General features: G+C 34.0%; 1 protein-coding gene across 3 annotated transcripts in view; it reads right to left on the bottom strand.

Moving 5' to 3' along the window:
* The window catches only part of IPO11 (importin 11), an 85,075-nt gene that overhangs the window by 56,467 nt on the left and 11,264 nt on the right, over nt 1–17,344 (bottom strand). For all 3 annotated transcript variants that reach the window (XM_027635090.1, XM_027635091.1, XM_027635089.1), the window contains exons 6-16: nt 14,985–15,057; nt 11,468–11,671; nt 9,782–9,914; nt 8,790–8,848; nt 7,905–7,953; nt 6,136–6,206; nt 4,615–4,807; nt 3,117–3,269; nt 2,808–2,851; nt 1,806–1,896; nt 236–283 (exon numbers count right to left, since the gene is read on the bottom strand). In XM_027635090.1, coding sequence (XP_027490891.1) covers nt 236–283; nt 1,806–1,896; nt 2,808–2,851; nt 3,117–3,269; nt 4,615–4,807; nt 6,136–6,206; nt 7,905–7,953; nt 8,790–8,848; nt 9,782–9,914; nt 11,468–11,671; nt 14,985–15,057 — 1,118 coding nt within the window. The remainder of the gene's footprint in view (nt 1–235; nt 284–1,805; nt 1,897–2,807; nt 2,852–3,116; nt 3,270–4,614; nt 4,808–6,135; nt 6,207–7,904; nt 7,954–8,789; nt 8,849–9,781; nt 9,915–11,467; nt 11,672–14,984; nt 15,058–17,344) is intronic.

Raw genomic sequence — 17,344 nt, 5'->3', positions numbered from 1 at the left:
CAGGACAGTAAAGAGATTGTCTAAGTGTTTTTTCCACAAAAAAGCCAAAGAGCACCATATCTTTGCATAAGCATTTTGAAAAGTGTAGACTGACATCAGCTGAAAGGAGAATCAGGATTTATGTCCCACTTTCCAAATGTTTTTAAAAAATCTTTAAATTCTTCATGCAATTTTTAAGAACTCAAACATATACACAAAAGTGGCTCTGTTACTTCAAAGGTAAAGAAAAATTTACCAGCATCTTTGATCAGTATAGCATTGGTATCTTCTATGTTGGTAGATCCTACAAGCCAAAGTTAAAATAAAGAAAAAAGTCACTAAAACAAGGAAGGCAAGCAACTTTGCACTTATATGCTCTATGTAAGTAAGCCATGAATTAAGACTGTTTTGCTGCTTTTCTTTCATTTACAATTTCAGTCATTTCAGTTTTGATGTTTGCTTTAGTTAATATACTAGAATCAAATCTCTGCTTTGACACCCTATTTTTGACTTACTACTTTGGAGATTAACCTTTCTAGTACCAACATACATTTAAGTCAGAAGCATGTATTTAAAACAAACAGATTCAACACCTGCAAATTGCAGATGACTGTCAACTACATAGTAATATTTCCAACAGGGTCCTAGATGCAGTTCCATGTACTTTATATATATCTGTGTGTGTGTGTATTTATATATATATGTCAATATATATATATATATGTGTGTATATATGTGTATATATGTGTGCATGTAAATGTACAGCATGTAAGTTAAGATTTTCCAAAATTTTAAGAATTAATGAATACTTATCATCTAGTACTTCAACGGCTAATCTCAAGTTGAAAACATGCAGAAGTGGTTTATAGGGGCCTCAGAAGAGAAAAAAAAAGAGGTGTACCTTTTAGCATGGTAGTATTAATACTATTGATATGCCTGTAATTTTTGGAAAACACATTAACTGTCAACTCTGTTGTAAGGAACTTTTTACTATTCCCAGTATCACAGCACAGCAAGCCATCTCAAAACCTATGTATACAAAGTATTTTATGAAGAGATTTTGTGAAGTCAGAAACCATCCTCGGAAAATGGCTATTTATTTAAATAGAATGTAATGATCCATCCTGGTCAGATTAAATATAAAATATTGTAAGTCAGCTAAGATACAACCTGGGGAAATAACCTAAGCTGAAATTACAGGGGAAAAAAAAAAGCTATTCCCACTTATTATCTTTCCTAGCCATTATAAAACTTAATTTGGGGGCAAACAGTAAAACAGAAAGAAAATGTGAAACGTTCCTCAGCTATGAATACTTCAGTCTTCATACAGAAAACAAATACCTAAAGCAGATTATTCAGATTTGGAAAGTCCTCTAGACTCTCCAAAATAACAGCATAAACTTTTTCTTTAAAAGTTTCTTTTTCCCCCAGGATTTTGGCAGAGACACGGCATGAACTGCCTTGCAACATCTGAACAGGAAGTTCCTGACAAAAAACAACCTACACAATTCATTAAGCTCATGGACCACTCTCAAGAAAGCCTGGAACCTCACGAAAGCAGAAACGTCCCAATCTTTGTCAGTCATCTAAAACAGTTATGATGAAAAGTAAAAAGTCCTTAGGATTTCCTCCTCCTAGACACACACTGCATTTTCCTTATTGTAGGTTTAGAAATAATTCTAAAATATTAACATGTCCTTTCAAAAATACAGATTGAACGCACTATATAAAATTAGATATTACAAGGTAAAATTGTTTAACTGTTCACAAAAGTAAATGTAAAGAATTCTACATTTTACAGTTCCTTTATTTTTTAAAGAACTTACCTTGTAGACTGTGAACCATTTCTAAAAGCACTGGGGTAAGGATCTGATTATATTCATGGAAAATATCAATAAAAAGAACTTCTGTGCATGGCTGAAAAATTAAAACATGTGGTTTAGAATCTATTAAAGGCAACGCAAAAACATTTTATGCTAAAATTTCAAGTACTGAATATCTCGCACTAAAGGTCATAATTTAAAACATGATATACTGTAACAAAATTAGCATTATACAAAACACCATTCTTCCTACTATACATTATGTTTAACTCTATGAAACAGAGTTAAAGTCAATTCTGTAGCAGAAGAACAACGAATCTGTGGAGTGAAACAGCTGGTGTTGAGTAGCCAGTGATCATATTGTCGGTATGTCACTCTAGCTGAGTGATATGGACTAAATACCCATTTACAGCTGGAACACACTATATGCACAAGGTTGGGGGTTTCAGTTTTAAAATTAAAGTAATCCAGCAAATAAACTTTGAGATCACTCTGCAAAGCAAATCACAGCATTGATAACTGGGAGATTCATTATAACAACATACTTCTGATCTGAACTAAATTAACTAATAACTAATTAATAATAACTAATAACTAATTAAATATACTTAAATATATTTAAATATATATATCGTCTGAAACTGTCTTCATTCATCATGTGTATTAATAAAGTCATAAGTGACTGATAACTGATAACATCAGTTCAAAGAAGAGACAATGTCTACTGGCTTTAATCACCATCAGATACTACATAATACAAATGCTGAAGCCAACTCCTTTTCTCTCCCTCCTAAAATATCAAGTGCATAGTTCCCAGTGTGTTTCAGCATGTTTGAACAGTGATAAAGGAGTAAAGTTAATTTTTACTAATTCTAAAGAAATTTCCTTAAGATTCTTTTTAAAAACCACCATCTTTTGAGCAGGTATCACCTCTCTTGGTTACAAGACTATCAAGAAATGCATTCAGGAATGTTTAATGGTTTTCTTTCAAATTGAAACACTTACTCTGAGACTGTACTTCCAAGAATCTCCTCCTGTCTCTTCTACAGCTATTATTTCACAAAGAAAGAAAAAGGTATTATTTCAACTATGGTTCAAATAAAGTTTGGTGTTTGTATATGAGGGTATCATAGAGTACTGATAAATCTGTTGTTATGAAAGAAATCTCTAGAGGGAATGTTTGCCCATATAAGAAGACTGCAGGAATAAAATGCTCAATATTTGCAGTAGGCAACTTGTAGAGACAATGCTGATATGAAACATTTATACCAATATCTAATAAAACTGCAACCAACAATACACCATATGTCTTACTGAAGCTTTCTGGATCCTCTTCCCACATAGTCAATTCTTCCTTTGTCAGCAAGAAATAGTGAGTGACTAATCTCCTACATATTTCCATTAGTGTTGGGTATGTGAAAAAAGCTGTCTTTATCTTATGCGCTTCAAGAGTTTCAGGACTGCTGTCTGAAATAAAACAGAAAACTCCAAATTACAATTAAGTGGTTTAATGATCAAACACTAGTCTAGTAAAACTAGAAAGAAATCAGTAAATAAAACATTTTTATCCTCTGAGAAAAAAAATTATTTTCATGACAGACTTTAACACACTTTCAGGTGGTACTTTTTTAGAATCAAGTTGAACTCCCAAATTAATCTACTTTTAAGAGAGTTCTCTGACAGCACAATTAGACTGAAGGGTTGTCAGGACTTCATACGGTATTTATGTTTTTCAGTTATTAGGTAGATGAGAAGAAAAACTGTTTACCTCCTGCCTTGGGCACTTACATTTTTTTTTAGCATTACTGAATTTAAAAGCACACAGAACTCTAAGAAAGTTCCATTTATACCTATTCAGAAAGTTTATCCAAATACAATCTTAGAAATCACCTGGGACTTTTAGGAGTTAGTATTGGTTAAAGAAACCAGCAATAAAGACAAATACTGCATGCTGTACAACCAACACAAACACTATATGTCAGTCAAATTAAGAAAAATAAATTTTCTGGTTTACATTTTTTTGTAATCACACCATTCTCAAAAAGTCAAATTTTCACTAAAATTTGCTATATTCCTCTTGTTTCAAGTGACTACATTTTGAAACTCAAAGTTCACTATGTACTTTTGCAAGCAAAAATTACTGTTAATAATCAATAGACTTAGGGTACTGTAAAATTATGGAGTAACTCTGAAATACATCAATATTTTGAAGAATTTTAAACACTGGATTTGTGTAATCTTTTCTGACACGCTCCTGGAACCTTTTTTTTTCAGATTTAGAAAGAGAATGCTAATTTTTATCAAGTCATTGCGACATGTCAAGTTCATGTGGAAGATTGTGGTGGTTTCTTAATTTGTACATTCAGCAGTGTATGAATTTTCAAAATGAAACACAGTCCTACAAAACAGAATATATAAACTGTTTTATATTCAACTGCATCTCAAATCCACTGTGTTTCTGTATTTCAGAGTGCTGGTATTAGTTAACTACAGCAAATGCATAATTTTATCAAACATATCCCAAAGGAAAGATGCAACAAACCAGTTGATGAAAATAAACCAAATTCTATACCACGATACTTTTTAAAATTAGTTCAATGAAAACTAAAACAATCAAAAAAGAAAAGATATTCATGATCCTTTTGTATTTAAATTTTCTTTGGCAAGTCACCATCTATATAAATTAATACTTTAAAAGAGACCGAAGCCTTACTAATTATTAAGATATTCATAAAGGAATTATACTGTTGGGAATAGCTAGCAAAATGTTTCTCAAGACACAAAAAGTGGTTTTAGTAAATAGCAGCAGTACCTTCAATATTTTTGGATGGCTTATATGCATAATTTTTTACAATCATCTTAATGAGATTCATGCATTGTACAATAAACTGCTCAAATACAATTCCTTCACCAGCTTCTGTGAAAACATAGCTCACAGAGAACTCCAATGATCTCTGAATCAAAGCAGTGAACGAAAAAGGATGTTGATCTAGGAAGTCCAAAAGCTAAAAAAAGAAGTAGAAAAGCAAGAAAGAGAAATCAAAACACTTTCTGTGTAAGTCTTATTAAATGCTTTAGTAAACTAGTTATCAAAAACAAGTGTCAACTTATGTAAAATTATAGAAAACTGAACACAGACAGGAGATTAGAAAGAGATCAGTACCAATGGTTAATGAAGCATTATTTAACACCAAGATTCTTGACTTCAATTCAAAATCACTTCTTTCTTAAGTCTGAGGAACAAACTCATTTTCAACTAGACCAGATTGCTAGAAGTAAATAAAATACATTAGGCATACTTGAAATGGTGAACATTTCAGCAGATAATTCATCCTTATTAGAACTGTTTTAAGTAGAAAGAGGCATGTGGAATAAGACTTTTTTTTTCCTCCTTCTTCACTGCAGTATAAGCTTTCTCAACTTAGCTTTTCCAACTCCCCATTTAAAATGCACTGGTGGATTGCTTTAATCTCTTTTACTATTGCAAAAATTCTTGCATCCAAATTTCTACGCGGTAGAGTATCTATTAATCAAGTGTATTTTCTCTTCAGATCTGCAAAAAAAGATGCACTTTTGCAATGTAAGTAGTATGACAAAGACCAAAAATATTGGGTCATAGCATCTTCAGATCAATTTTGGTGAAGCTGATGGGTGCCTTCCCCTTCTGATAATTAGACTGAATATTTAAAATACATCCATGGCCCCTAAATAGAATCTGAAAACAATGGGAACCCTGTAGGTTTTTAACTTCAAAACAAAAAACAGAGCAAGTGACAATGCTAAAATTACCTTCCAATAATATATGCATTTAATGAACACAGAGTTAGCTGACAACTCCAAATGTATTATGCAATACAAAAGTCGCAGAGGGGTAAGAGAGTTTTTTGTTAAGTTTCTTTTGATAAAATTAAGAGTGGTCAGTAATTCTACAGAACTAACAGGGTTGTAGAAGTAACGATCTAACTACTTACAAAACACAGAAAGAAAAGTTTCTCTTCTTTATTCCTCAGTAACCTTACCATTGTTTTAGCAAAACTTCCAGAATGCTTCTTTGAGCAAAATCCTAGCTAAATAATTTACTTATGGAATGCACTTCATTTTGTTTGAGCTAAGGAAACGTATTCTTCCATGGTTGCAATCTACATCAGCATGAGTAAACAGACACCCTTTTCTTCAAAAATACATTTCATAACAAAGAAGTTTTAAGTTGCAGTACCTTCCATTTCTTTAAAAGATCTGAAATGTATTCACTTCAAGGCACATATATATCTCAATGGGGACTGCCCCTCCAGAACTATAAAATATTCAGTAACTGAAAGGAGAATTTACTTACCACTTTAGTGAACAGAATTATAGTCTTTTCTAGACGATCCCTGCATATGTTTTCTGCTCTTATACTTCTACCTGGTAAATCAGACATTTAACAACTATCATTTTTCAGACTTTCCTTTTCTTTCTGGGTAGCTAAGTTTTAGAAAATTAACACTGGAAAAGAACTTATTTTTACTGTAGTTCATGCATTATGTCAGCCAGAAAAAAGTTCTATGGCAGAATATATTCAAAGTCAAATTCAAGGTAATGAGCACCAGGAAAAAAAAAATAAACTTTAACCATTTCTCTCAGCTGCAGTGAAATTCACTGTACTTGATCAGGCTACAACAATTGGGACATCATTACAGAATATTTAATGATAGCAATGAATGCAATGAAGCAAATGCTAGTACAAGAAAAAAGTAAATCAGTACTAAAAATATGAAAACGTCCTTTTAATAAACCTATTCTGTATCCTTATTGCATAACATTATGCATTTTTGTAAAAACTCCACTTTAAAGAATAATTTATTATGGACACTAGAAAACACTCTAAATTAAAAGACAAAAAAGGAACAAAACAAAAAAAAAAAATAGATAGAGATTTTAGGGGGAAAAAAAAGAAAAAAACAGAAAGTGCCATAATGAAGTCATACAGGCAAAACCCATGGCATAATACATGTAAACACTAATCCTGTAAGGTAGTTGTACCTGCTTTTGCAAAACAACCTAATGCTTAGCAAAGTGGAAATGGGAAGGTTCAGTTCAGTTCTTGCCTTAGAACACTCAAACCCCATGGATCCTCATATTCTAGGAGACTACAATAACCACCGAACTTCAGGATGGGATTGTCTTCAATTCAGTCGACTAAAACTAGGCACCTATCTTGTAAAAAATGAAGGAAGGGCCAGAAAGAACCTGATTACAGTATAGCAAAAGGGGCAAACAGTGGTTGTTTCCATCTCTTCTAGAAATAGGCTCTAAGTCCAGATCAGCCCCTCCTTACCTAAGTACAGGCTCCTAAGCCAAGGAACCTCATCAAAATTGAAAATATTAAAATTATACATAACTTATATCAAAAAAATTCTTTCTACTCAGTTTAGACATCTGTTCTTGGAAAAAGTGTTGTTCAATCCTAAAATAATGGTTTGGCAGGCTTCAAAGGACTGAACGGTTCACATCAGATCTATTACAAGTGTATGGACAAGGAAGGTGGAGAGAGTTCAGATGTAACACTGTCAAACATCTCCTTTTTGCTTGCTTCAGGTAACTTCCCTGCAAAAGCACTAACACCTGCCAATTACGCTTCTGATTCTGTCAACTGTGTTAACCTGTGGTTGCCCATCTCAAAGTACTACTTTTTCAGTTACAAACAACTAAGATTTGAATATGGTTTTTATTTCCCATTTGACATATACCAAAATATATAAGTACTGGAAAAAGAAACAACATAGAACTCTTCCAAAGAGGAAAACTCAAGATGATTTGGGTTTTAGTAGCAGCTCCATATTTTAATATAGATACCTTGTCAATCCATGACTTAAGATTTTTCTCCAATTAGCATTATGACACCAAACATAATTTTGGTGGGATTTTAGTCTGCTTATAACAAAAGACACTTTTACCGAATTCTTCTTTGATAGTTTCAGCAAGATTTAAAGTAACAGCTTTGCACTTATAAAAACGTATCTTGCACCTAAATGCTCTATTGATAGTGCTCTAAACTGCATTGTTTTCATCCAGCTTCCAATGTTTAACAACAAATACAACAAAAAATATCCAGATACTTACTACACTCCAGAAACTGTTTCAGCCGTTCAAATACAGCATGTAGAAAACCCTGAAAAATGAAAGTATACATGTCTTTTAAGGATGAAGCTTGGTTTGCCCTGTATTATAAAAACAAAGTTGTGTCAAACTGAATTAAGTTCAGATATGGTACCAGCTCAGACTCAACCTCATCACTTTTAACCTATTTCATTATTCTGGACAAACAATTTCCTCGTGAAATTAATAATTAGATAGGAAGCAGACTTCATAGATGATCCAAACTGACCTTATAAATACTACACAAACAGCATCTCTAGTAGAAGAAGGGATAGGTAACTGTAGACATATGCTTTAAAATATGCTTATCCAGTCCTATCCTGTTCTCAGCCTCCTAGCTTAGGACATAGGACGCAGGTACTCAATTCATCCAGCTGAACAGGGTTAAGGAAGGTGCCTGAGTTTCTTTCTCTGACCCTCCCCTCTCCATGGGCTGCATACCACAGGCTTTTATCTCAATCAAAAAAATTCCATCAATAGATGGATGCGATAGAACAAATATGGCATCACATTCACCACCAAACGAAAACATGCTTCTACATGAGGTGGGGGGGAGAGTATATGTAAAACATCTTCCAGTGAGAAACAGCGGTGTCACCATCATGTGATGTGTAAATTGGAAGGGGTACCTTTTTTCTTTTAAACATCATGCCATTAGTGTCACAGTGTTTAGGATCTACCTAAGATCTGACAGCTTTGACTAAGGACAACTTTGAGAGCACATTGCTTGATCTTCCTTTACACGACAAAAATGTGTGTCTTTCAACAATTTTCAAACATAGCTCTAACATCTGAAATCATCACAAAAGATTTCTAATCTAGAACTAGAAATATATACATGTCACTTACCATCACCTCTGCATTCCAATGAGGTTCTACAAAGCCATGAACTGTTAGTTTCCGAAGCACTAGGAAAAAAAAAAAATTACTTTCATAGCTATTTATCAGCTCTTGTTTTAACAGACCACAATTACAATTCCAGTTGCTGTGACTTTCTTCCAAGTCTACATTTTAAAAATTACACTTAATTTTAGGTCCCTGGGTGCCTCATCCATATCTAACTTAACCTTGTTGAAATTACTTTAAAATTCAGTATATTGTGTAAAACAATGAAGAGAACTCCAAGAATTACTGAATCAAGAAGAATTCTGTAAAAACTATAAGTATTCAATCTCTGAATGATTCTACAGTAGAAAAAGGGCCAAGTACAGTCAAGCAAGCCATCTTATAATTCTCTCAGTTCTGTATTGTCAGCAATATAGAAAAGCTGCATGCTGCACTTTGTGAAACAATTCAAGACAAGTATTGTCTACATTGCAAGCAAGGCACATGGACATCTCAATTCTTCAAAGCCACAAAAGTACAGTCAGGATATGTATTTACTCCACAGATAGGCATCTGAGCATCAAACTAAAGATAAACTTCTAAGGTTAGCTCTTCACTGGACACAAGGTGAACTTAATGGAATTAAACTCGTAGCTTAGTTTCACCAAGTAAGTGCTTAAAGACATGCAAGCCCAAATTACAACACACGTAAAAAAGCATCCTGTTACACCCTCCACTTTCTCACCTCCTAGACTTTGACTTCTTACAACAAGCACATTGGAAGGGTGCATACTGAGAAGTGGTGCATGTAAGACTAGTGTCTCCCCCTTCCATATGAGAAATCCTCCTTCTGCCTTGCTAAAGGTACAGGTAAAATAAACCAAGATTACTGTTTTTCCCAGTGGGCTTGGCTTTGTTAGAGAATGTGAACTATTGACCAAAGAAAGAACTCCTACTCATTCACTGTGAAGAAAGTTATTTGATTCTCTATATATAATATCATTCTATATTATTACCTTTCAATGACAACAAGGTCCTTTCTAGTGAATTTGCAGCTGCAGCTTCATTCCCCACACAAATCTGCTGTAGGAATGTATCTGTATGATGATTCCACAAGGAACATGCAAAGCTATAAATACTTGATGTAAGCTGCAAAAGGAAGAAAGATCAAGAATGTATTTCCTGAATTTTGTCATAGCAAAATAAATCTCTAAATTTTAAAGGCCAATGCCTACCATTAAATTATTTAATCCATCTTCTTCTATATCACAGGCCACAATGTTTAATTTGCTGCTTTGTTTACTGAGTTGTACTGATCCAAAAATGTTTTCCAGAAAAATACCTTGTCCTAATTTCAAGATGTTTTGAAAGACCCAGTGGTTTCCCTGAGTACTTGGGTCTATGACTCTAACGTTAAAGATAACTATTTAAGGCTACTTTCTTACCTGGTTTTCATTAAATACAACTGCTGGTGTATAATACGGTATGAAAGTTCAAAAAACGAGCCGCTTTCCTCCTCAGCTCTTCTCCCATAAGACTTAAACTGTCTGTCTTACAGCATAGTTAATATCTGAATCAGTTTACTCTGGGACATAGCAGTTACACACCCCTCTCTAATAAAAACAGTCTTGAACAATGCCTACAACAAAACTAACTTTATTTTGTTGAAAATAAATCTCAAACTTAATTTATGTTACAGTTCCTAAACAGTGCTTGCCTGATAAAGATATCGGAATTATAAACAGAAGATAAAGAATTTCTCAGTTATGGTAGCACTTGACAGCTTCATAATTAAGAAAGTTCGCACTCAGTCTGCTATATCCCATCAATGGAATAAAAAGCACATGACCTGTTTATTTGATTCTTTTGCCTTGAGTAAAAGTTAGTAAAGGTCCTATTTACAGGAGTCAGTCCTCAATGCCTTGGACTCCTGGTAATTAAAATTTCACCTTCATGATTACACAGACAGAACTTTTTTCTACATGGATAAATAGGTAAACCTCCATAAATAGTCTTAATTTTTTTGCTTTAGAAACTCTTTAAAATGGAGGAATAAAATAAAATTTTGAAAATGCAAATGTAACATCTTTGGAAAAGATGTTTAACTCACTACATTCAGTTAACTGTACTACATTGTTACCTAACTCCAAATGTTTGGAAATGCATAGCCTACAACAGAAGTTAAATCTGTGTTTTAATCACTGGATTCTTACAAGGGAGAATGTAAGCTGCATGAGACAGGATTTGGCATTTGCATTGCCATCTTGCCTTTTCATTAACCCAGAGAGTTGGTCTGGAAAAACCGCAAACATATTCCCACTGATGACAAAACCAAAAACACAGTAGTATGGAAGTCTACAACCCAGTATTTTTTAAAGACTATAATGAATTATAAATCCAGAGCACACTTCCAAAAAACACCATAAATTCACATAAAGTAAGATCTGCTGTATGGCATGATAAGGTTGATATGCAGATATTGTTCTGTAGATGAAACTCTGCTTCTTTACACAAATCAAGATAAGAACACTCCACCTGCATGAAAAATTAATAAATATTCCAAAAACATTTCACCTAGAAACTAACTTTCAATTATTTCATAATACAACCAGCATTTCTGTTTCAAGGGCAGGCATTCAAGCCCACTGACATGCCATTAATGCCCTGTCAGCTAAGCCCAGGAGGAGGCAAGGATTATTTACATCATAGAAAAGTTTTCTATCTGCAGCAAGCCGCTTGGATGACAGGGTCTTCGTAACATGATAAAAGGTAAGCAGTGCTCTGTGCTGTTGAAGATCATCCTGCACCTTCACAGATTCTACAAGAGTGGGTATAAGTTCCGGCCATTGCCTTGGGCAGTCCACCCTGGCAACTTTAGCAATCAGTACAGAGATCTGAGTAGCTATCTGCAAAAAAGCAAAACAAAAAAACAGATAACACAAAGTCAAAGAGCATTTAGGAAATGTACAATGCAGAAATTAACAGAAAATTAAAACCTGAATCAAAAAAGTAGCATGGATTTTTATGTGCTTTTCTCAATCTATTTTTAAGTTTGATGAATGCAAATAAATGTGGACTAAAAGTATTTTATTTTATTTACATAAAATGCTAAACTTGATATCTTGTTTAAATTTTATATAAAGATCAGTAAATTTATTTGTTCTAGAAATCACATAAACGAAGAAACAGATATTTGGGAACCACTTTTTACTTAGCAATCTTTTCTATCACTTTCTGTGAACACAGACTGCTAAATACACATTACCCCTAATTCTGCTCTGCCTGAGTTTAGATTTTAGACAGAGTCATTCCCACTGCCAGGCATGGTAAGCCATGGTCCCATCCCACTAGTTGAAGCTGAGATTCTCTTGCTCCAGATCCTCACATCACACGCCAGGGGCACCTGCACCACTCCCACCATCTGACTTTGGTTGCTGGCCCAAAATCGTATTCTCATGAGTTCTGCCAGTAGCTGGCACCTCATCCTTGCAGTCCACATATGTGATGAACACACTGAGATTACACAGCGAGACAGGTAGTGGATGCAATCAGAAGACAGGACAGGCAGTTGAGGATTAGGCACAGGGTTTGTTCAGACACAGATAAAGACCATCCATGGTTTACACCCGACTAGCCCATCTTATGCCCTCTTTTTGTCTATTCCACATTTTGCTGATTTTGCAACTCCCTTCCCCTAAACACTCCTCACTAAATTTTGTATGGTTCCTCAAAACCCCATCTCAAATATTCAGAAATTTCACAAACTTGTTTTCCCTATTCTTATCCCATTTCTACTGAAAGGATCCTTGACTGTACTAGTGAAGCAGATGCTCTCACCTTCAACACACCATTACTATACCATCACACTTCCAGCTACCAGAAGGAATCCAAGCAATTTGCAGGTCTAAGGGGAAATAGCTGTGCCCTCCTCTACTGCTTCCTCATCTGTTTAATCCAGAGCCTCATCACCTCACAAAGCTTTCTACTATATTCGCTCCTACCAACCTGCTTACAGAGAATTGCTTAAGGAAAATGACATCAACACTCACAAGGAAGAGCTGGGAGTCTTACTGATTATCAGAACAAATTATTTCAATTGGGAGTGGGGAGCAAATAAACTCCTCTCAGTATGTCATACAAGAAGCAACCTCTCCAGGGAGGCCAAGAGTACTTTTTCCTTGAGGATTGGCTTTTTAAGTTAAAAAAAAAAAAAAAAGAAAAAAAAAGATTCTGCTGTTGTACATTTGAAGGACTATTTTGCTCCTCTGTTGTCTCCATATGGCAAATATATTCAGAGAGCATGGAAATTAGGCTCTCAACATATGGTATGTTCTCTTTTTCTTCTCCACCTCTCCTGGAAGTCAACTTGTATCATCACATCTCAATACTATGTCTATTTCTCACATTTTTGTCTTGTTCTTCTCTGTATAGATGCAAGAGTCATAATTTCTCTGTCTTCAGTGATGCAAAAAGCACAAGCAGAGAGCAACCATGCTATGAACTATCTGCAGCTGGAAAAGAGCACTCATCAAGAACACAGGATATCAAAACTCAGAGATATCAAGCAGGCCGGGGACTAAATGAAAGGTTCATCTGAAAGGAAACCCCAGGATATCTATAGATTGGGGAACTAGAAGAAAGAAGGGGAGATGGACTCTGTAATATTCCACACATTGTTTGGGTAATTATTTAGGCTGCTGGCATAAAACAAAATCCTCCACACCTTAAAGAATGACATCTCAAAAAATATCATAAAGAACACACAAACAAAAACATGAAGCCACTAGTCTTTAAAATGTCATTTAAAAAGGTTCTAATCTTAGCTGCAACTATAGTCTCAGAACTGCAGAACTGCTCAGCAGCAGTGGAATTTATAACTACAAAATATCCTGTTGTCTTAGCAGGTAAACTGATTAAAGATTAATAAAGGTATGGAAAAAGTGATACAAAGTTTGAATTATTTTATGAACAACATAGTTAATACTACTTTTTTATACCTAATTTACCTATTCACATCTGTAAAAGACATGTAAACTCTTAAAAATGAAACATTTGTTAAGTTATATACTACTTAGTAGAAGCATAAATACACACTCTATGGTCTGACTTGACATGTTTCATAGTTCTTTTTGGTTGAAATAAAGAAACAAATAATATTCAGTCATACTTTTTACATTGAAACTATACCTGGACTACAAATTTTAAAATACTTTCTATATACCTTCTTTTTTAAAAAAACACATTTGCTATTAAAACTTTTAATTCTAGTCAAAATTATCATTGCACAAGGGTCTTCTACAAAGTCTAAATTACCCTAATTTTGATAAATTGCTCTAATCCTAGAAATTACATTAATCTCATCAAGGAATCCTGAAACGTTAAAACTGAACCACCTGCAGAGCAGAAGTTTATGTTCTTTTTAACCTTTAGCTTATGCCAATCATTTCTGTATTTTCTTGAAAAAGTTCTTTAAGATCTAGCTCAAAATACTAGCAAATACTTCCTTGTAGAATCTCATACTTACATGATAAAGAAAAAGTTAGCAGAAGGAAGATTGATTCATCTAGTATAGGCATATTCTGAGTCCCTAACATGAGTTCTAGACTCAATATAATAATAAATTCTTATTCTAATCAAAATAGAAGCTTATAATTAGTCACTTTAGACAAGAAACTACCATACTGAAACTTTATTATGCTTATTTCAATGCATTAATGCTGTAACTAGACATGTAACAGCAATACTGCTTAGGTGGGTTTATCCTGCAGCAATCTCAACAGCTCATTCCTGCTACACCACCACAACCACCACACTTCCTTGTATGGCCATACTGGAAGCCAGGTCAGAGAACAGATACAGCTGAAAAAAACGAAAAACCATTCAAGGAAAGGTTATTTTTGAGCTACATCCATTCCTAGAACCATTTCATCAAAACAGTTGCATAAACCTTGCTGTTTAGGTAAGAGACAACATAAACTGTCGCTGCAACAACAAAAAAAACCACCAAAAAGACAAAACATGTTTCCAACCAAAGTAATTCTACAATTTTATGAATTATGACATATGGAAAAAGATATCACTTCAACATAAAGATCTGTTTGAAAGACAATATGAAAACTGCAAATTTATTATTATAATTAAACACTTCATAAAGGAAAAAACCAAGCCATATACCAATAAAACCATTTGCTGGGGGAGTAGTAAACATTCACCACTAACCTGATTCACTGGCTCATTAAAGTTGGTGATAAGTCCAGCACGCAATGTAGTTTTTTCTTCTTCAGAGAGAGCACTGTCAGGATATATTTATCAGAATATTACTGATATTAAAAACTACTATTAATTCATATGTAACTACTGAAAATAGTATCAAAACTATCAAAAGAACATTCATTGTTTTTCCACTATCTCAACTATCTTTAAAAGAGAGGGAACAGTGAAACAAATACTTATGATACCTTTTAACCTCAGGTTTTGAGACCTGAGGTAACCTTTGTAAAGACAGATGGCAAAAGAGAGAGCTGACAGAGTAAGATACACAGACATATAACGGAAAAACATAAAACTGTACAAATTACAAACTGATTGCTATTTGACAATTATTATACACTTATTACTGCCAGGACTGATAATTTGAACATGAATTTGCCCATAACCAAGAAATGCCCAGAATAAGGCAATCACCTTATCAGATGAAAGCTCTTCTTGCAAAAGCAATAGTTCTTTTCTATTACAAACAAGTTATATATTTATACTTAAAAGTATGGACCCTTTGAAAACTATAGCTTTGGGTGAAAAGTATGTTGACACATTCTCCAAAAAATGCAGGGGAAAACAGGAAGAAAGACAAATTCTAAGCTGTAAAGGTTAATTTGCATTCAAGTGCAACTTTGTGGCATCTTAATACTTCATTTTTAGAGACTTCTTTCAGTTTAAGACTACAAGTTACATTATCATATCATTCCTCTACTAATTCAGACTTCATGACTCATGCAATTTTCTTATAATTTCTAGGTAGAAAACACAACACAGTGGTTTTGAAAATGCTTTACTAGTATTTATAGATTATACTAGCAGGAAAAAAAAAAGAACAAGAAAACCCCAACATGTTTTAATTCAGTGATAGCATCTATAGTGCTGTTTCTTCTTCATAAAAAGCCTTTAAGCTATCACCCAAGCTTGTTTAAATGAAACAGTTCCATCTAATATTGCAATGATTCAGAAGCATGAATGCAAACATCACATCTCAGTGAAGACTAATGGCTGAAAATTAAGAAGATTAAACATACCAACACAACCACTTCCTGTTTTCTGACCTCAGGCACAAATACAAACCTACTAGTTTTACATACTGAGATATAAAATGATGCCTAAAGCTCCCTAAAGCATAGCTTTTACACTAATCTAGACAAATACTAGATATTAATCTCAAAATAATAAAAAAAACCAGAAGTAGGATTTATCATGGGGTCAAATGTTTGCAGAAATATTACAGTATTCTCTTCCTGCCCCAGGCCCTGCACATAACACAAGTACTCTCTATTTCCTAGATCAAAGACTTATCATTCAAAGTACAGTAGACAAGGGGGGGAAGTCATTGTTTCACTGGTGACTCAGAACTGTACATTAAGTCTTATTGTCACACGTAATTTACAGCATTCAGGAACCACATTTAAATTTAATTTTTTTTTAATCAAGACTTAGGTTTTTAAGATTTTTCTCAATAAAATTAAGTTATGCCTAAAAATATTTTGGGTAAAATTTACAAGGATTTCTGCAACAATAAGTTTTTCTGTAGGTAACTCTTCAATTTATTAATCTAAACCCACTAGATTACATTTCATGAAAATAAATTTTTGTGGTCCTTTTTTATAATATGAAAGTGCAGTATATAATTTCCACACATACAGACATACTCTAAGTCCTTTCTAAAACTTAAATCTCTTACTAATATAATTAAGAATTCTATTCTCAATTAAATGTAGCTTGTACAATACCTCCCTTTCAGAAACAATAGAACCTGGTTTGTAAAGAAAAAAAAACCCTGTTCTACTGCATTATTTCAGATACCTTCTTTGTGAGCTCATGAGACCCCTTGCCTTAATTACTTTTTCATAATTATAATTACATTGAACTTATCATATGCATAGTCTAAGAGCAGCAGAATTCAGTTCACTATTTACTGTAAATAAAAATGCTGTAATTAGGCTTTTGCCATGGCAAACAAAACAAAGGCAGGAAAATAAACAGATTAATGAGGATGAATGCCTCAAATACAGACACTTGTGAGAATTAAAGTTGGAAAACAGTAATGAAAAAAAAATTTTAGAAATTAGGTGCTGATGCAAGTGGTACACGGCACTGTGTGACGGGATCTCTAAGGGTTCTCGGACCGTGGCTGGAGGAATTTACTGCCTAAATACAACAGTGACACCTGCCGGAGAACAGGGACACTCCCAATCGCCCCAGTGGCATCCTCAGCCCCTGCAGGAATCACAGTCATCGCCACTGGCACCACTGTCCTCATCTTCCCATTGCAAGACAGTCCCACAATTCCATACATAAAAGTTTTCGGCAGG

This window comes from Corapipo altera, unplaced genomic scaffold, assembly GCF_003945725.1.
Source record: "Corapipo altera isolate COAL_440 unplaced genomic scaffold, ASM394572v1 61411, whole genome shotgun sequence".
NCBI lineage: Eukaryota > Metazoa > Chordata > Aves > Passeriformes > Pipridae > Corapipo > Corapipo altera.
This window is presented reverse-complemented; position numbering and strand designations above follow the sequence as displayed.